Below are 20178 nucleotides of genomic sequence, written 5' to 3'. Positions count from 1 at the left end.
ATCAATTTCTCCAAATAAATATTCTTAATACTCTTAAAGCTTAAGAAAGCCAGCACCCTGAGCAGTTTGGCAAGGGAGGATTGAGCCTTTCAGGATAAAAAAAAAATTAGCTATCACTGTACTAAAAATTAAACATTTTTTCTAGCAGCTCATACACTGCTAGCCAAATGAATTGTTTTTAATAATCTTCCATACCATGTGAGGGTAGCTTCAGCTGCATCCTTCACCCTCATGGAAGCAGGATTTGGCTCCTTATCTCCTTTGTACTTGACCTCTTGTTCACTATTTCTGGATTTACTTCCTGAGATGCCCAGTTCCACAATCTCCAACACTTCTTTTAAACAGTCCTAGAGGGGGGGAAATGTACCATTCAGGTGTTTGGCAAATTCATTGTACCTACAGCACACAAATCCACCAGCACCTGCTTATCAAAGAAAATGAAAGGACTAAAGTCACTTTATCACTTTATAGTCACTTTATCACTTTATAAAGTCATTTTGCACTGCATGCAATTTGCTTTTGCACATACTTCACTAGTTACACTCTCATGAGTGTACACAGCTTCTATGACACATGTTCATGGTTCTAGGGAACCATCTTCTCACTGTGAATCTCAGCATCAAGCAGAAGGTGCTGCTCACCACTAGCTTATGGAGCCCTTGTGATGTTATTAAAGGCTCAGACATCTGGTTCATTGATTTCACTTGTTACTCAGATGTGTGCAAGGAACAAAACATCAGCCTGAAAATTCAAAGAGACTGGTGGATAAGAAATTCTGACAATTCAAGACAGTCTTGCCTTAAACCCCCAAGAAGGTGGGAACAGAGTTCAAAGTGCATAGCAGGGATGTCGAACAAAAGGACTTGTAGCCATATCAGATCCTTTGGGGTGCCCCAATGTGGCTCACAGCACCCTACTACATCCGACACATTACTAAATCCCTTTCAGAGCTAGGAGGCTGCTGCCCCTTCTTAGGGCCAAAAAAGGGCTGATCCACCAGTATCTGTGACAAGATGCCACAGTCGCAGCCAGTGACGAGTCTTTAGAGATGGTTTTTAGGGGTAGGAATCCTTAATGCCTGGGGCTTGTGTGTGTGTGTGTGTGTGTGTGTGTGTGTCAGAGAGACAGACAGCATCATATCTATACATGTTTAAGTATAGATAGCTTGCCAGAGCTACAGTAACCATCACCCCAACTCCACAACTTTACTGTTTGAGATAGAACTGATGGTTTGTTGTCAAATTGATATTTTTAAAGTGAACCATTATGGAAATGCTCCTGGACAACTGCTGGGTGATGTAATGTGGTCTTCCAACCTGAGTCTTACACTCTTGTTATACAGGAGTAAAACAAGTATGAGTATGGAGTATGGTTTTGCAAACAAAATATGGGGGGACACCACGATCTAATGAAAGAGCTTGTGATCATACATTTTTAAATATTCTACAGAGAAATAATTTAGTTTATCTATATGTAGCTAGAAAACAGTGATGAAAACTCACCTTTTCCTCAAGCATGTCTGGATGTTCAGTGAGCCAGACACAGAGACACTGAAATGCTGCTACTATCATGGAGTGAAGATCTCTGGAATGGAGAGGGGCTGGGCGACTACACTGGTACACAATATAACAGCACACAGAGCTAATTGCTCTCTTCCTGTCTGAAGAATCAACACCAACCTTCACCTGAAATGAGTTGCACAGACAGATGTTCAGCTGGAAGCCTCTTTAGGAAGTCGGTCCCTAAATTGGTTTTGTTATTTCCAACTATAAACCTAAGAAAAATGTAAATCAAGGCTCTCTGGAGCCTATAAAAGCAAAAATGAGCTTTATATGATAGCTTAAAAGCTTAAATGATGTTACAGAATAGAACAAGACACACAGGAATTCTGGGTTTTAGTGCCCTTCTAGCTACCTACTTACCCATTTGGGTTTGAAAAATCCTGCCATCTTTTACCATTCGTTTTATTTCAGCGAGCATGCATGCTATTCTATTTGGATTGTTTAACCATGGGAATTTCCTTGTCAAAAAAAAGGGGGGGGGTGAATCACACACTTCATGGGAGAGATTGCTTTGCAGCTTGAAACAAAATATTCTGCCAGCTCTGCCAGATGTTCTCCAGCTGACGAGGAGGGAAAATTCTCTGCAGTATCATCAGGCAAGAACTTCTAGCTGGGAAGGATAGAGAACTTGAACCCAAATCCCACAGACTCCAGAAGACTGCCTGATGCTCACCTTTGCCAAACCAGAAAGAAGCTCTAATGCAGCTAGTGAGATGCTCATTTCCTGCCTCCACTGCGCGTTGAGTCTCTGTGTTACCAAATGAATGCTGCGAATCAGGAGTCCAGCTGCTGTATCTGTATGAAGAGCTAGGATATAAACCCCAATACCACACACCACAGGGAGGGAAAACAACTAAGCATTAGTAACAATCAGCAAAGCGGTCCATCAGGCAGAAGCTAAAGCAGCCACAGTACACACAGAAAACAAAGTGAGAAGCAAAACATTCAACACTTCATACAGATAACTCAAGACTCTTTACTAAAGAAGCTATGCACTGATCTAAGCAGTTCTTGCAGAAGTTGCTAGGGAAATTTTTGGAAATTTTCCTAATTTCAATTGCCTGGATGTCCCAATCCCTTCTTGGGACATCCAAGGCCTTTTAGATTATAAAGCCTGAAGGCAGGCACTGTTTTATTATTGATCTTTTTAACCATTTGGGGAGCCTTTTTCAGCTGGGGAGTGGAGTAAAAATACTGTAAATAAATGTATAAATATATAAATTCCAACAGGTATTATTAATAACTATATCCTGTGTTTAAGTGTATAATATTAAGACATTATTATTGAATTCATGAGATAAAACTACCGGAGATCTCTGCAGGCTGTTTTAATATGTATGAATGACCCCTGAAAAAGGCCCCAAATAAAACAGGGCCGAAACATGTTGGACTTATCTTGGAATAAAGCACTAATTTTTCCTGCATCCTGAGATGTGTTCTTCAATCAGAATTGTAAAACTTTCCATCTTTAAGAGCTGACAATTCCACTGAATCTTTCAAAAAAGCCCCACCCACCCCTTTACAGCAACATGATAGCTAGCTAAAGCTACTTAACCTTTTTGATTAGAAGCATCTGTTTAGTTCCCACTATCCATGTTCCCACAAAAATTAGGAACATAAGAGTTTTCCATGCCTCAGGCTGACTACTATTACTCACAAGAGAACACCTGTTGTCTCCAAACATTCTTTGTCCTATGTTAATCCAGCAAGTTTTGCCAGTTAAACAACTGTGAGACCTGTGCTGTTTAGGAGGAGAGACTTCTAAAGGTAGTAGAGGAAATTTCATACTTGATAAGAATCTAGGAAGAATCTAGGAAATGCCCCTGCACTCAGCTTGGTAATGAAAACACATTTCATATAATTTTAAAGAAGTGCTGTTTACCACTTTTCACTTAACTGTTCAAATATGTGGGTGCTACATCAATCTGCACTCAACACAGAACTATAAAGTCATGTGACCTGCAAGCATTTCCTCCTATAGGATTGGAGCCAGCAGGTTTCAGGCAAGCTCTTTTCACATAGGTTTAATTTTTCCAACCTATAGTTTGTTTTTAAATACATCATTCCTAAAAGTTACATTTGACATATTGAAAAGATCATCTCCAAGCATTCAGATAATTAAGCTTGGATTTTAATACACCAAAAAATAACATTCCAGACATTTGACTTTTCTACACTGCATACTTGGAATTAAATAGGAAATATTTCAAAAACCTATTATCTTATTAAAACAATAAACTTATCAGATAATCACATCTCCTCCATTTACATGAGTTCTGAAAACCTTATTTGTGTGCCCTTCTATGATTGACTAAAGAGTACTTCCGACTGGTCCTGTCTGGATATGTTTTCAAAGCCAGAGAATTGAGGTAGGAGATTCCAACAGATCTAAAAGGATCTGTTCAGAGAAAGACAGTCACTTTACTTCTTTTCCTGAAGCTAAAGACAACAAACTCAGCAAATTCCACTTGAGTACACAACATGACTCCACCCACAAATCAGATGTTAAGCTATACTGGTTTAAGATACAGTAAGCTGAGGAATTAAATTCACCAAACCGGGTTGCCCCAAAGCTATGGAATTAGTTCCCTGCTGAGGTATGTAAATGTACTTTCACTGCTAGTGTAGGTGTAACACTTGTTCAAAAAGCCTTCCAAGCACTTTGAGTATCCTGCTGATGTCTTATTAATATGGTTTTATGCTGGTTATTGCTTTTTATTACTGTTTTCAGAAGGATTTTATGGTTTGTTTACAGAATTGATATTTTATTATGTTTATGTTTCATATTATTGAAAGCTTTCTTGAGCAAGATGAATAGATGCCTCTAGCAAAGTGAGGAAACAAAATATCAATAAAGAAAAAATTAAGGTTCTCCAAGCCTCAAAAAAATATCTTAAATATTAACTAAAAAGTGTTAATATCTCATATACCGCACTGCTGCCACAAAGGCATGATGTGGGAAACTGTGTCTGAAAAAACTACCTGAACTTAACATTTCAAGTGCCTGTGCCACAGTAACCTACCTGGAGCTTTATCTGAAAGTTTGTTTCTGTTCTGTTATTAAGGGTGGACAGTTTAAACTTGCAAGTAGCAGGGGCAGATTGCTGCTCTAAGAAAACCTAATACACTGAGGTGGGGTTTCAGCCCAGTGAAAGGATGGAGAATCTTTAGTGTAGATGAAGGAGGGCTGGCCATTTGCTGATATTTTAAACTCTTTAAACCTTGACTATAAGCTCCTATTGTGTTTTCTAGAAATGATTGTTTGGGGTCTCCAGCCTTCCTCCAACCAGGATGCCCCTAACCCTCATTTTTATTGAACTCTTCGGTTAATCAGGTTTAGAAATCTGTAAGAGAACAGTCACCATGAACCTTGGACACATATATGACATACCATAAAACAGCAGCATCTCAATGCAAAATGGATAAGTATGTGAAACAGAGGCATTTCTAATCAAAAAGATTAACTCAATTGCCACAGGAAAACATGTAAGACTGCTAATATAAATGAAACAAATATGCATTGCTCTGCCATCCTCTGAAATAAACTCTTAAAAATTAAAAAATTGGTGCAGAACACTGCTCTTTAAACACATTTGCAGCACACAAAAACGCACACATCTGAAGGCACATCTGATTAATATTAAAGTTGTTGGCAGAATGACAAACATTTTGGAGAATCCTGGATTTCACTGAACAGTGCTAGTACATGGCACAGATTTAGTTAAGTCTCTGTAATTAGCTCTGGTAAAATGCAAACACACCAAGTACATGAAACTGAAAACAAAAACAAGGAATTGGAATGCAACACATTATATAAAGTTATATCTTCTTCCCAGTTACAGTGTGGTCAGCATGCTCTGACACTGGAACAGCTGAGAAGAGGGAGCCATGAAGATTACACCATCCTAGAAAAACTAAATTAATTAATAAACTATATTAAGAGCCTTCAAGGTGCTCTGCTAGCTCAAAAATAAAGCAAAGAAGATGCAGTGCCCAGGGGTGTGTGGGGACAAAAAGCTGCAACAAGGGAATGGGTGGGGTGACTAAAGAAAGGACTACAGCGCTCCCCCTAAAACACCGAACACTGCCCATGACCCTCTCCTCTCCCTCAGTAACCCATCATAATGACGGTGATTTTGCCAGTTCACCATAGAAAAAGGCAGAGGAAAGAAATGGTTGTTCAGCTATTAAATAAGGATGGCAAAATGATAACAGATGACAAAGAAAAGGCAGAGGTGCTCAATTCCTACTTTGGCTCAGTCTTCTCCCAAAAGAGGGTCTATGACCCCCCTGGCAAAGGCGAAGTACAGGCTGAAGGGGCAGGATTGCAGCTTGTGATCGACAGGCATATGGTCAAGGAACACCTCATTACTTTGAATGAGTTCAAATCTCCAGGGCCAGATGAACTGCATCCTAGAGTAATAAAGGAACTGGCAGAAGAACTCTCAGAACCGCTGTCTATTCTCTTTGAGAAATCATGGAGGACCGGGGAAGTGCCAGATGACTGGAGGAGGGCTAACGTTGTCCCTATCTTCAAAAAGGGTAAAAAGGAGGAACCTGGGAACTACAGACCAGTCAGTCTGACATCAATCCCTGGGAAAATTCTGGAGCAGATCATAAAGCAATCCATCTGGAAGCACCTTGACAACAATGCCGTGATTACTCGAAGCCAACATGGATTTGTCAAAAACAAGTCCTGCCAGACAAATCTGATCTCATTTTTTGATCAAGTCACCTCCCTTGTAGACCGTGGGAATGCTGTAGACATCATATACCTCGACTTCAGCAAAGCTTTCGACAAAGTGCCCCATGATATCCTGATGAGCAAACTTGCTCGAAGTGGGCTAGATGAAACAACGATCATGTGGATCCACAGTTGGCTACAGAATCGGACTCAAAGAGTGCTTATCAATGGGACCTTCTCAAGCTAGGGAGAGGTAACGAGTGGGGTACCGCAGGGCTCAGTCCTGGGCCCAGTGCTCTTCAACATTTTTATTAATGACTTGGAGGAGGAGGTGCAGGGAATGCTGATCAAATTTGCAGATGACACAAAATTGGGAGGGATAGCTAATACTTTGGAAGACAGAAACAAAATTCAAAGTGATCTGGATAGACTGGAGTGCTGGGCAGAAAACAACAGAATGGCATTTAATAGGGACAAATGCCAAGTTCTGCACCTAGGAAAAAGAAACCAAATGCACAGTTACAAGATGGGGGATACGTGGCTCAACCACACTACGAGCGAGAAGGATCTTGGAATTGTCGTCGATCACAAGCTGAATATGAGCCAACAATGTGATGTGGCTGCAAAAAAGGCAAATGCTATTTTGGGCTGCATTAATAGAAGCATCGCTTCCAAATCCCGGGAAGTACTAGTTCCCCTCTACTCAGCACTGGTTAGGCCTCATCTGGAGTACTGTGTCCAGTTCTGGGCACCACACTTTAAGAAGGATGCAGACAAGCTGGAGAGGGTTCAAAGGAGGGCAACAAAGATGATCAGGGGACTGGAAACAAAGCCCTATGAAGAGAGACTGAAAGAACTGGGCATGTTTAGCCTTGAGAAGAGAAGACTGAGGGGAGATATGATAGCACTCTTCAAGTACTTGAAAGGTTGTCACAGAGAAGAAGGCCAGGATCTCTTCTTGATCACCCCAGAGTGCAGGACACGGAATAATGGGCTCAAGTTACAGGAAGCCAGATTCCGGCTGAACATCAGGAAAAACTTCCTGAGTGTCAGAGCAATAAAACAATGGAACCAATTACCTGGGGAGGTGGTGGGCTCTCCCACACTGGAGGCCTTTAAGACGAGGCTGGACAGCCATTTGTCAGGGATGCTCTGACTTGGATTCCTGCATTGAGCAGGGGGTTGGACTCGATGGCCTTGTAGGCCCCTTCCAACCCTACTATTCTATGATTCTATGAAAAGCACTCATTTACCTTCTTTCCTTGCTACCTTAAGGGCTACAAGCTGCCCAACATCTTTCAACTGAAAACCTCTTCTGCCAAGAACTCATTGAAAATAATGGGATCTGTAAGCAAGGAAAATATTTAAGAAGGCCAATTCCTTACCATAATCCCTTAGGAGAGCTTGCGCTGGTCTCTCACTGTCAGGAGTAGTGGGCTCTGTGCTTCCTCCACTTGCTGTGCTAATGCCACTGTTAGTGCGACTGTGGCTTTTCAAGACAGTATTCTCACTACTGTTCTGTTAAGTTAGAAAAGAGATTTCTATGAGGGGTGAAGGGTGTGCCGATTATCCACCCACAACTGAAACACACATACTTTGTACTCTGTTGTTGTTGTAACTCAACAAGTCATCTGGCACCCTTTTCCAAAACAAGGAAAATAATCTTACCGTCTCCATCTGGCAACCAATGGCTTCTAGAAGTGCTGAATCTTGCACAATGTTCAACATTGCACCTGCAGAATTAAAATCACAAAGGCTTTATATTTGAAATGTGTATGATAAAAACTATGCTGCAAACAACCCCGCCCCACAAACCAATACTTTATCTTTGTCACTAATGATCTAGCCACTTTTCTTTGGATTCGTGGGTGAAATACCCCAACTTTTTGTAAAATCCAGAATCACCTTGCAGATTCACAAAAAGCATAGGCAGCTGTGTTGGCCAATTCCATCACAACACTGTCACTATGCAGACACCATTACTTCAACACTGTCAGCATTTTCCTCCCTCCTCCCCGCAACTTGCTTTTTGTAACACCTTGCCTGATGCAGGGATCTGGGGATCTCAAAAGACTGCATGTTTTGGGTAACCCTTTGGTTGCCCCAGTAAAGCTACTACATGAATATGGATCTACTATTTTAGTAGTACTGGTTAGATAGACAGCCATAAATTTTCATGAAAATACACCCCCCCAAATAAACTGCGCTCTACACTGTAAAAAGAGGTCTATGTTCCCAATTTTTGGAAACTGAAAATTTCTTTTCAGATATGCATTCACTGAGACTGAAGAACCCCCCTGCCCCCCAGAAGCCTGGTGGAAATCTGATGGAAAAACAACAGTGTCTGAAAGTGAAGCTCTGGGTTTTTAGGGCCCTCCCCCCATTACTGCATTTTGCTCTTCCTATATTACTGCATGCTTCATGTTTTGTTATCTCAGCTTTTCAAGAAATAGGTTACAAAGAACGTATTGGAATATCAACCATGGTTAGTGTTTTTTACTTACTACTACAATTCTAAGCTCATTTGATTCCACCTGTTCCACTGTTTTCAATAGAACTTACTTCCTTTCCATTTACTTAAAATAAACTTTAGCTGATAAAAGAGGCACCTTAAATTTCTTTTACGCTTGAATTGCCCTCATTTTAAAGAAAGTTAGAGCATGATGCAAACACAATTTTCATTCAACTTGCATTAATGAGTAACTGACTGCTGTGGAAGCACAGGGACCATTCCAAAAGATCAGACATTTTATGTGCCACATTGTATGAAGCCTTTACAAAAGCAAGGAAAGGAAGATTCTACTGATACAAGTGGGTCCTGCAGTGAGACACCATAGTGTGAAGTGGTTCTATTTAGGGTTCCAGCCAGCCAGCCAGCCAGCCAGCCATGCCCTCTTCCAGGATATTCTATTCCATTCACCCTCTCCCCCATTTTTTGTTTCACTTCCTCAATAGTCAGTCAGCATCCAATGGCAACTGAGTATGCTCAAGCCTTATTGAGCTGTTTTAGGGGTTCCCCCTCCCAAGAGTATTTTTTCCTAAACTCCCAAGCCTGCTGATACCTCTCTATTTTATGAGGATGGTGCCATTCTGGCTACATAAGGATTGGCACTTGGAGAATATGTCTGCTATTAGTATATATCAAAATTACCCAATATAGTGCCCTCCAGATGTATTGGAAGCTGACATATATGATACAGATAGTAGAAGTCACATGCTATCTGTTTGGTTTGGATTCAACACAGTGATGTTTCTCATATGAACATTATACACCAAAGGCGAAAGGCAACTTTCAAGATATTCCAGAAATACAGAGCTGGATAAGACAGATGTAAAGAACTATCAGAAAACCTAGTGTGAATACTGTAAGTTAGAACAGGAAAGCAGTGACTGTGAGCTAAAACAGAAGTCTAAAAAACCATTACATTAAATACTAAAGTGAAAACAGGTGAGCCTTGTAACAGGATGCTCAGCTTGACTTTTATTGCATTGGAACTTTTTGGCTGCTACCATATCAACCCTGTATCTCAAGAATAGTTGCAATAATCCAAATTGTTCCCTGAAGTCAGTATTAAGATACTTGCAAAGTTGTTTCACAAAGTGCCAAGAGAAATACTTTTCCAAGAATGAACAATCCCCTCCATCCATATCTTTGTATTGTTCCTCTCTTTCACCTAACAATAGTCTTTATCATGACAAACGGTGGCAATCACTGCTAAAATGCTTTTGCTACATTGTTCTTGAGAGAACCATGGAACTTAAATAAAGGAGTAGAGGAAGAGAATCTCAGCTTAAATAAAAGAGGGAAATGAGATGTAGGAATGTATTTATTTATTTGGTTCTATGCAAGTGAATGTCTGCTGCTAAGGATTTTGCATAATTTCCCCCTCTGTTTTACTGCTCTGCCATGAAATATGCATACCTCACTTGTCTGCCTTGAAATTTGCGCATCTTTACCCACTCAATTCCTGTTCTGCATTGAAATTTGCATATGTTTAGTGCTCCCACTCACTGCTCTGTAATCCTCATGTGCATCTGACAGCTAGCAATGGAGACCAGTTGAGGGAAGTGACAAGGACGAAGGGTGTGGTGGAGAGCCGAAAGCAGCTGCTGACTGCCGGAAAGAAGGAGTTTTAGGGTGGGTGTTATTACTTCAATAGAACATGAAGCAGCCTTTAAAATAAAAGGCGTTTGCTAGCAAGGGAAGCACCGAAGTGGAGGATGAAATTGACAAGAGCAGGATATCGATATGCTTTGCTAAATAGTGGACAGGCGGTCCTGCGCACTTGCACAAGACCCCTAAAATAATTTTTGAAAGTTTGCGAACAAGATTCCACATTCATAAGGGCTCAAGAAATTATTTCCTTTTTGTGATGTGATGCAGATGGTTGGGGGGAGTTTCCCTTGTGAGCTGACAACTCAGGTGGACCAACTGCAGAAAGGCTGCTAATGCAGGGAATGAGGAAACAAGGAGTTCTGCCACAAAGGCCCCTGGGATACATGCTTGCAGTGGTCTGGAGGACTGAGAGGGACTGAGGGAGAAACAAATGAGGGCAAACCACAGAGCAGGTGGTTGTCCGCTGGGAGTAACGGACAAGCCACCCACCCACCATGTGAACTCACCCTGAGAGTGACTAGATAACTGGATTCTCCAGGTGTCTCTGATGGGGAGCTGTGACTAGAAGCATACCCAGCAGCTGCAACAGTATCAGCCAGAACATTTAGTATGGAGAACACTATTTTGGCTGAGAGAGGCAAAAATGCAAACAGGAACTGGTCATAAGCTAGGGTGATGCCAGAATTTCACTCCTTTTGTTCAAGGAGCCAAATGCAGTACTGTCTTATTGGTTAGACAGCTGCAGCCAGAGTAATCTATTCTACAACCAGCCTTAGCCTGATACGGTGCTGCCAATATGTGCAGAGAGTCCGGGTGAAAGGTTCAATCAGCCACCCAGGATTTGTGTAATTGATGCTGTGCAACAAAGAACCCCAAGTATCTGCATTGGGGGGGGGGGGTTTGTTGCAGGCGTGCACTTTTGGGTAAGTGTCTGAGGTATGCATACACTTCTATTTAAGTGTATGGGATAGGAGTTGTTGTTCAGTCGTTAAGTCGTGTCCGACTCTTCGTGACCCCATGGACCATAGCACGCCAGGCCTTCCTGTCCTTCGCTCTCTCCCGGAGCGTGAGATAGGAGGGTGGTATGCAAATATATCTGCCAAAAATGGTAGCTGATTCTCAACTGATAATAGAGCAGAACACTGCTTAGAAGTAGCAACAAGGTCTTCTGTGATTACTATCAGGGCCACATGTATTTTAGGTTCTTTATCTAGGAACAAGAACAACTTGATAACAAATGCTATCAGACTGACACACAACATATCTGTTAAGCTTCAAAATTACTTTTGAGTGGTTGTGAGAAGTTCATTACTCTGAGTTGGAAAAAGAATTAAAAACAAAACCCAAGCACTCCTCACAATTTACCCATTACTAGTAATCACTTGCTATAAGAAGATGCAAGGAGTCTTTCAGACTGCACAGAATGATGCAAACACGGATATGCCTTCATACATATTGTGCAATATCATCATGTCATGTAGAGTGTCCCACAACGATGCCCTGACAATTTCACACAGCAGTAAGCGGGAGTGCAGAACAGTAAGGCCGGCACTTTTTGCTGTCACCAGAAGAAGCATGTACAAGTGGCTGATAAATTCCCAAGCTTCTTCCTCCCATTCTCTCTACTCTGAACATGGACAGGACACTTGCATTGCAAAGAAATCAGGCCTTATCCATTTTTAGTTTCCATAAGAAAGAGTCTGCATCAGTAAATCAAATGAAATTATCAGATATATATATAATATGTCACTACGAATGCTTTGACATTTTTAGACAAGTTTCTGTAGGACAAGATTTGTCTGTGGTTGCAAAGCATTAGATCATAGTAATTTGTCGATATGGTTCTTCATGTCTGGCATCAAGGAAGCTGGCTCTTTGAGTCTGGCACCAAGGAAACCCAAAGTCCTGTAGTTTGGGCACAGTTCCCTGCACTACTAGAGTGGCTGGTCATAAGTCCATTTCAGCCAATATATAGACACCATGGATAAGTACCCTCCTGATTCCAGGAATCAGGTGACCCAGGGGAGCCACTGCTGCTATATAGCTTTAAAGCCTGTTAACACTCTCTCTGTCTGGGTGGGAACACTCTCTCTTGAGGGAGGGAAACCACTAGGCTCTTTACATCCAGATAATTTTCCTGCCTGCTTCCTAGCTACCTGTTCCATTCTGTTACTTGCTTCCATGGCTTGTCTCATCCCGGTGCTTCCATGGCTTGTCTCATTCAACCATTGGTGGCTTTAGCTTTCTGTCTGTACAATAACCTCCATCTCCGGCCATCTCCTCAAGCCCATGTAAACAGTGGAACCTGACCCTGTCAGTACTCATGTACTGCTTGAAGGCAAGTGTGAACCCTAAGCTATGAAGGGCAAAGACATTTTCAAAAGCACATCCCACAGATGGAGTAAAAAAGCAACCTAGTATCATCTGAGTGTTGTTGGGATCGGTTTCTGTCTGCAGCGCTCCTATTAATATATTCACAAGTCTTAACTTCAAAGAAAGGAAGGTTACTGGTTTATCATAGGATGAACTATCGTCGTTGCTGAATTTTCCTTCCAGAACGACCTGAAAAAATAAATTGCTTTTATTACCTATAGTAACAGATAAGAATTAGAAACTAGTAGTACTAGCCTGTATTCTAAGTGCCCTTTTACAAATTTAACAAATATCTGATATACTTTAGTGCCATCTAGTTTTCCAATAGCCTATCCCCACCCCCTGGGAAGTGAAAAACTTGACACAGGAATAGTGCTAAATTGAGCTGTTAACCAGATTGCAAAATTGGCCTTTAAAAATAAAAACAGCAAGTCAATGAAGCATAATAGTGTTCTTACTCAGCGTAAAATGAACAAATTTTTAATACCCCCTGTGTGTGTGCGTATGCGTTTCTATTTTCAGGCTCTAAAAAGCTGCACTTCTAAATAGCGTGGAGGGTACTTTTGCAATTCTTGATTTGTTCAATCCTACGATGTGTTAATTGGTGCAAGGAACTTATACTAGGATCACTAATCATAATTCATTCTGTGAATTCACTTCTCTCTTTTCTATAAAACAGCAGCACGATTTATTTATTTTTTGTAACATCTTTGCAGAACTGCTTCATCCTAACTGCTGATTTGAAAGTACAGCTAATGTTAAGTTCAGGCTAAAATTCTACAAAACACCACTTAAAACTCCTAAATTGATTACCTCTGATTTTATTGTTCCAAAGTGATGGGGAAGAGGCAACAATGAGAGTAAAATATTGATAGAGGCTCTTCTTAGTTCTGTAGGATTCACATATGTTTTAAATTTTGAGAGTTCCCTGAAAATAAAAATCAGATTAAATTTTTGTTTATTGTTGCTATCAATCGATTCTATTTCAATTTCCATCAGGAGTCAAAAACCCCTTCTTCCATCCTCAAGCATGACAAAAGACATTAATATTTGTGCTAACCATTTATTAGTCCATTACTTTATGGGACCAATACCAAGAAGGTAAATACAAGATCTGAATATCTCCACCCTTATGTCTGGCCCAGGACCCAGGTAAGGGGCTTGACTCAGATGTGATGTCCCTGTTTTGGCTAGAGCACTTTCTTCTTGGCTCACTTCTGCTTTTCTGGGCAATGGGGCCAATCTCCTGGGTGCACCCACGTCCTATGGACCACATTCTCCCTAGGACCACTTCTAGAGTCAGATTCTTCCAGGAGAGGTTTGACAATGTTGACTATTATGTGTTGGTACGATCAGGAACCCCATCTGGTCTTGGTCCTTGAGGGACCCCTGACATATCTGCCATCCAGGTAAGGGAATTGGGTAGGACTTCATCTGGGTTTCTACAGGCTCCCCCACCCTCTGTTCCTCAGATAGCGCCTATCCTTTTCTTCTCTCCTCCTCTGCTTGGTGCCCATCCTCCCTCCTCCCTCCCTCCTCCACTCTCTCTCTCTGTCCCTCCCTCTTCATCTCTGTCCTTTCTCTCTTTCCTCCTCCATTCTTTTCATCTCCCTTTCCTCCTCCACTCTTTTTCTCTCCCTCTACGTTCGCTTTTCCTACTTCAGCTGTCTGTCCTTTGAGGGCCTAGGTCTGCTAATTTTCCCCATCCCCTCATGATCAGCCTTAGTTTCAGCTCCTGTTAGGTTGCAGGCACACTTGCAAACCCAGGCCAGCTTTTCCTGATGTCATCGCCTGGTGTGCCAGCTCGCAGCCAGCCCGTTCCGACCCCCAGTATGACTGAGACGGAGATAGTTGGAATGGTGGCCCCAAATGGTCCACCACATCACTGTAATTTAAAAATACAGTTACGAACGGTCAGCATGTATAGTGCGATACTCTGGTGTGCTGGTGTAAGGGGGCCCAGGGCATAGAATCATAGAATAGTAGGGTTGGAAGGGGCCTACAAGGCCATCAAGTCCAACCCCCTGCTCAATGCAGGAATCCAAGTCAGAGCATCCCTGACAGATGGCTGTCCAGCCTCATCTTGAATGCCTCCAGCATGGGAAAGCCCACTACCTCCCTAGGTAATTGGTTCCATTGTCGTATTGCTCTAACAGTCAGGAAGTTTTTCCTGTTGTTCAGCCGGAATTTGGCTTCCTGTAACTTGAGCCCATTATTCCGTGTCCTGTATTCTGGGATGATCAAGAAGAGATCCTGGCCTTCCTCTCTGTGACAACCTTTCAAGTACTTGCATAGCGCTATCATATCTCCCCTCTGTTTTCTCTTCTCAAGGCTAAACATTCCCAGTTCTTTCAGTCTCTCTTCACAGGGCCTTGTTTCCAGTACCCTGATCATCCTTGTTGCCCTCCTCTGAACCCTCTCCAGCTTGTCTGCATCCTTCTTAAAGTGCGGTGCCCAGAACTGGACACGGTACTCTAGATGAGGCCTAACCAGTGCTGAGTAGAGGGGAACTAGTACTTCATGGGATTTGGAAGCTATGCTTCTATTAATGCAACCCAAAATAGCATTTGCCTTTTTTGCAGCCACATCACATTGTTGGCTCATATTCAGCTTGTGATCTACAACAATTCCAAAATCCAAGGGCATTCACTTCAGTGCAAGGATTTGTAGGAAGAAAGCCAAATCATTATTCAGCTACAACACAGTGGATTACGATACTTGTGGTCTTTATATCAAAAGCAAAAAAGCAAGATCTTTGGCTTTGTGCTAAAACAATTAACATTCCAATGCATAATCTGGATACATTTCAAGGCCTTGCACTGTTACATGGGTGGGCTGCATGTGACCCTCTGAAGTGCTTGTATGTCTTATAGCTATTTTAATTCTGAAGACTACTGCATTTACATCTTGAAAGTACAAAGTTTATGGCGTGGCCAAAGCAGCAGAAAGTGGGGACAAGTAAAAACAAATCTAAAAAAAAAAAATTCTTATGGCCATATATGCATGTTTATCACACACAAAAAGGGAACCCTTTCCATAGTAATTCAATTTCAAAGAAGGGCAATTAGAATACGTCTGCCAACTGCAGTTTGGCATTCAGCACATAATAATATGAAAATTATACTAGTCATGTGCAGCAACATTCTATAAATTATATGCAATTCTTCTCATTATGCTTCTCATGTGTTCCTCAGTGTTAAACAACTAGTTCACTTTGGCTTTGGACCACAGCACCACAGGTAAGCATAAATAACCAGTGTCTTAAAGGGCTAGAAAAATATCATTTGGGCCTTCCAGTACTGCCAGGTTTCTCTCAACCATTACTTTCAGTGGGACCTAACAAAATAAATGTGCACAACAGAAATGGATCTATATTTTAGACACTCAACCACACAACATTAATTGTATGCTGCATGACATCCAGGAGCTAGAGGAATGAGTTTACGATTCTTTCATTCTTTGTAATATGCTCCTTTGCTTGGAATAAGTTGCCACTGTGATCTGTATTTTTGAGTTTGTAATCTTAAGGACGTAGAAGAAAACAGCTTTTCAAAAACATTCAGATGCGAATAAGTAAAATAAATATATATATATACAGAGAGAGAGATTTACCTGTCAGGTAAAATAGTTTCAAGTGCTGAAATGAAGTAAGGAACTAAGACATCAATCCCTTTCAGGTCACAGCAGAACAACGCTGGGGAGTTTAGAATAACACTAGCCAGAACCGGGTGACAGACAGAATCTGCTATTTGCAAACCCTGAATTAAAAGCATGTAAAATCTGGCAGAGAAAGACAGACTTAATGAGTTGTGAGAAAGACAGGCTTAATAAGTTGTGAGAAAGAAACATTTGCAATTAAATGCTATTAGGACTAGATCACGAGCAAAACGTAAATTCAGCTTTTACATTTCAATATCACAAGCATCTAAAGCACCTTGTCTAAGTAAGAAGCTACAGGCTGAACAGCATGATCAGTTTCAATCCTGCAGTCATTTTGATCAGTTTTGCAGAACAAAAATGTCATCTAGTGCCCAGGGGCAGCATGGGAATCTCTCAAACAGCATTTTAAAAACTTTTAAATGCAAAGGAATGTGCTCTATTTAGACTGCTGGCATAAGGCACAGCATATGCATGGTTAAAGGAGCAATCCAAAAACCACCTTAACCTATCTTTGTGCATGTATACCAGATTAGTTGCAGGCACATAAGTTGAAGTGGTTTATGGATCAGTTATAGGGAAGAACGATTGAAAGTATAATATTCACCTTTACACCCAAGAAATAAGTGAAGAGCTATAGAAAAGTTTGATTGTGGGGCTGATGGTGTCTGGTAAGAACATATAATATTGCCTCCCCCCCCCCCATTAAATAAGGTTCTCCCAATTAGTTGAGTGTGTTACAAGCAAGGCAGAGATGCTGTCAAAAATGGCATCAATAAATTGAATTCTCTTTATCTCCCCCGTTTCATGTAGCAATGTGATGCTGTCATGTTACAGGTTTTTGCACAAACAGCAGCCAATGATGCGGAACAGGGGAAACCACACAACATGTCACAACATGTTGCCACACATTACAGAAGAATAGTGGGAGAGCTCAGTATGAATGTTCTGTTTTCAGTAGCCCTCTCCATGTCACCCAAAACATCTAGTTCTGTCTAACATTTTTACAGGTTCCAAATAAAGAATGTCAAATACATTGCCTATTTTTAGTCAAACATTCTCTCCTACAAGTGACATTAAAACACATATATGGAAAAAAAGAAATCTCACACGCTTCTGTATTTAACTTCAAACAGATATAAAGGCAAGTAACACAAGAGGAGCTGACTACACCCACTCTCTTCCCGTGTCTAATTTAAACATAATAATTTAAACATTATGCCATTTAAACATAACGACCGAAATGTTGCTACTTGCCCCACTGTCCTTATATCAACCACAAAATACTCAAGCTCTCCTACCTTGTGTAGAGAGAAGGCATATAATGGGCGAAATTCTATGCTATATTTTCCTCATCTGGAAAAATGTGGAAAACAGTAAAGCAAACTCTTCCACCCACCCTCTGACTGCTCTTCCTATAGTTAAGTGACAAAGATAGCAACTTGTTCTTCAAAATTGAATTAATGGAATATTTGTATTCATTCATTTTGAATATCTGGAGCACAAAGTAACTTCCAGAAAGTATAAAACCCTTTCTTACACAACACAGATATTCAACAGCACATTCTGACAAGATAACAATTTAAAAGTTAAGTCAGTACCGGGATAAGTAGGCTGGCAGTATATCCTCCCCAGTCTTCTTGCTACAAAATATCCTACAAAGAGTTCCACATGCCTCTGCTCTGCCTGATTCATAGTTGTCTGAAAATTCGCCTGCATCAAACATGGGATTGGAAGCCATAGTATCTGCGGACATTTGTGATCCTTTCCGGCGAAACTCCACACTAGCTTGTGTTGCTATAGCTAAAACAAAAACGAGAAGCACAGGGTTTCATTACATTTGTCAACATACTCAATAGGCTCATGGGATCCTGGACACAAAGATCAAGTCAAGTTTAGTCATCATAAAAGCCATCAGTTCATTACACTTGAATTGCTGCCTCTGTTTATAAAGCATTTAGGGACATATGACTAAGTCTGTAAGAAATTTTTTAAAAATCCCTTTAGTCTCCACTCACAAGTATATCATCTCCTCCAGCATTCTATGCTGCACAATCCATGTTGCCCAAACACAGAAGCCTCCACTCCATTCACATTCTCAGCCATATGCATCAACAAGAGGTCCCTCAATAGAGTCCCTGAAACTTTTTTCACACTCATGTCTTTCATTTTCCTAGCCCTTTCCATAAATCTTTTACGATCTCAAAAACTGGCTCTGCCCTTTTAATTTTATAGGTTCCTCTCAATTTCCCAGTCTCTCTTGATCTCCCTTCACCTTTTGCCTCCAACATGAAGCTACTCTAATACAGTCTATGTGCTGAAGCTAGGACTACAGTTGTGCAAGCTTAGGAAACAGGCAGATGCTAGATTGCAATGAAAAGTGTTTTTGGGGAAAGTATTGAGTAGTATGTTGGGTGGTTAAAACTTGCTGTGGGTTGGCTTCTGGAGTTTTCCTCTCAAACTGCCTTAACCCCCCACCCAAAAGGGACCATTGCCAATAAGCACAGAGTGCTCTTTAGGAAGATGGGTGAGGATCCAGAGACCCTCAGACAAATGCCCAATGTTCACAGTCATAACAAGCCTTCTTAGTTTTTGCCTGCAGCATCACATGCTCTGTTGGAGGCCACTTCACAGACCTATCAGCCAGAGTGGCTTTTAAGGCACACAAGGGCTGGCAGTAGGAAGGTGGAGCATCAGAAGAAGAGAGCAAGGATGGGAGCTGAGCCTACAAAATTTGGCCCCCATAATTAAGGAAAGGATCCATTACATTTATCTAAAAATACATCAGGCTTTATGGGTTGGCTCATCACTTTCTGGTTTCATAGATTTATAATCCTATGTTGTTATCAATGCCCTGTATAAAACATACAGCTGTTTCATTCCTTCCAGCTGTGACCTAGTAAGAAGTTGGCAATAAGAATGCCACTTCCCTAGCAATTTGTCTAATTTATGAAAATGAGAACAGTTAGGTGCTTTGACATTTCTAGAGAAGGTGAACAATTTAGGATTATAATGGAGATGGATGTTCCCCCCAAAAGAGAGCCTACTTCCAACAATACAAAAGCAACTAAATTAGCTCAATACTATGATATTAGGGGAACACTGTAAACAAAAGGGGAAGGTCTTTCACAGCTTGATCCTAAGCATGCTTACTGATAACTCTCACTGAATTCAATCAGACTTACTCCCCCACCCAAGTAAGTGCACATAGGATGGCAAACTAAGTAAGCTGCAGTCTTACAAACAGAAGCTCTGCTGATGTTTTGAACGTTCATTACAAATTTGATGGATTGACAATTTAGAAGCATATTGAGATAGAGCATATATAAATTATAATTTCTTCACTGATTTTTTTTTAACAGCAAAAGCAACTAAACCCAAATCTTTATGCGTCTTCCCATGAGCCATTTTATCCTGCATAAGCTATCCAGCAAAATATTATAATTAGGAAAAAAAACAACTACATGCAGAATGCATACAAATAATAATAAAAAACTAGGTCTGTGTAAAATAAGCTTTAAGAAAAAAACACGGTTAGTGCAAAGTCCTTAAATTCATGACATGATCACAGACTAGAGTACAGAAAATGATGGGACTGATTCAGGCAGATTAATTTGCTTTTGCCAACAATCTTCCCCATTTAAAAAAGCCATACACAGTTACTTGTTTTTCCCATGTAAAGAGCAAAAGCTACAAGGGATGTTGATGATACAAATTAAAAATGGGATTATGAAAAAAGAAAAGAAAAAACATGACTGCAATTAAAGAGAAGCTACTAGTTCCTA

At 40.9% G+C, this 20178-nt stretch overlaps 1 protein-coding gene across 6 annotated transcripts in view; it reads right to left on the bottom strand.

Moving 5' to 3' along the window:
- The window catches only part of RALGAPB (Ral GTPase activating protein non-catalytic subunit beta), a 106635-nt gene that overhangs the window by 17911 nt on the left and 68546 nt on the right, over positions 1-20178 (bottom strand). For 5 of the 6 annotated variants that reach the window (XM_084853773.1, XM_084853775.1, XM_084853776.1 and 2 more), the window contains 9 exons: positions 17995-18196; positions 16349-16516; positions 13550-13664; positions 12778-12925; positions 7915-7979; positions 7632-7764; positions 2236-2369; positions 1503-1685; positions 196-347 (listed from right to left, as the gene is read on the bottom strand). In XM_084853773.1, coding sequence (XP_084709899.1) covers positions 196-347; positions 1503-1685; positions 2236-2369; positions 7632-7764; positions 7915-7979; positions 12778-12925; positions 13550-13664; positions 16349-16516; positions 17995-18196 — 1300 coding nt within the window. The remainder of the gene's footprint in view (positions 1-195; positions 348-1502; positions 1686-2235; positions 2370-7631; positions 7765-7914; positions 7980-12777; positions 12926-13549; positions 13665-16348; positions 16517-17994; positions 18197-20178) is intronic. The other variant, XM_084853774.1, reaches the window with a different exon arrangement.

The sequence above is a fragment of the Heloderma suspectum genome, chromosome 4 (assembly GCF_057233095.1).
Source record: "Heloderma suspectum isolate Gila_16-S chromosome 4, 16-S_ref, whole genome shotgun sequence".
Classification (NCBI taxonomy): domain Eukaryota; kingdom Metazoa; phylum Chordata; class Lepidosauria; order Squamata; family Helodermatidae; genus Heloderma; species Heloderma suspectum.
This window is presented reverse-complemented; position numbering and strand designations above follow the sequence as displayed.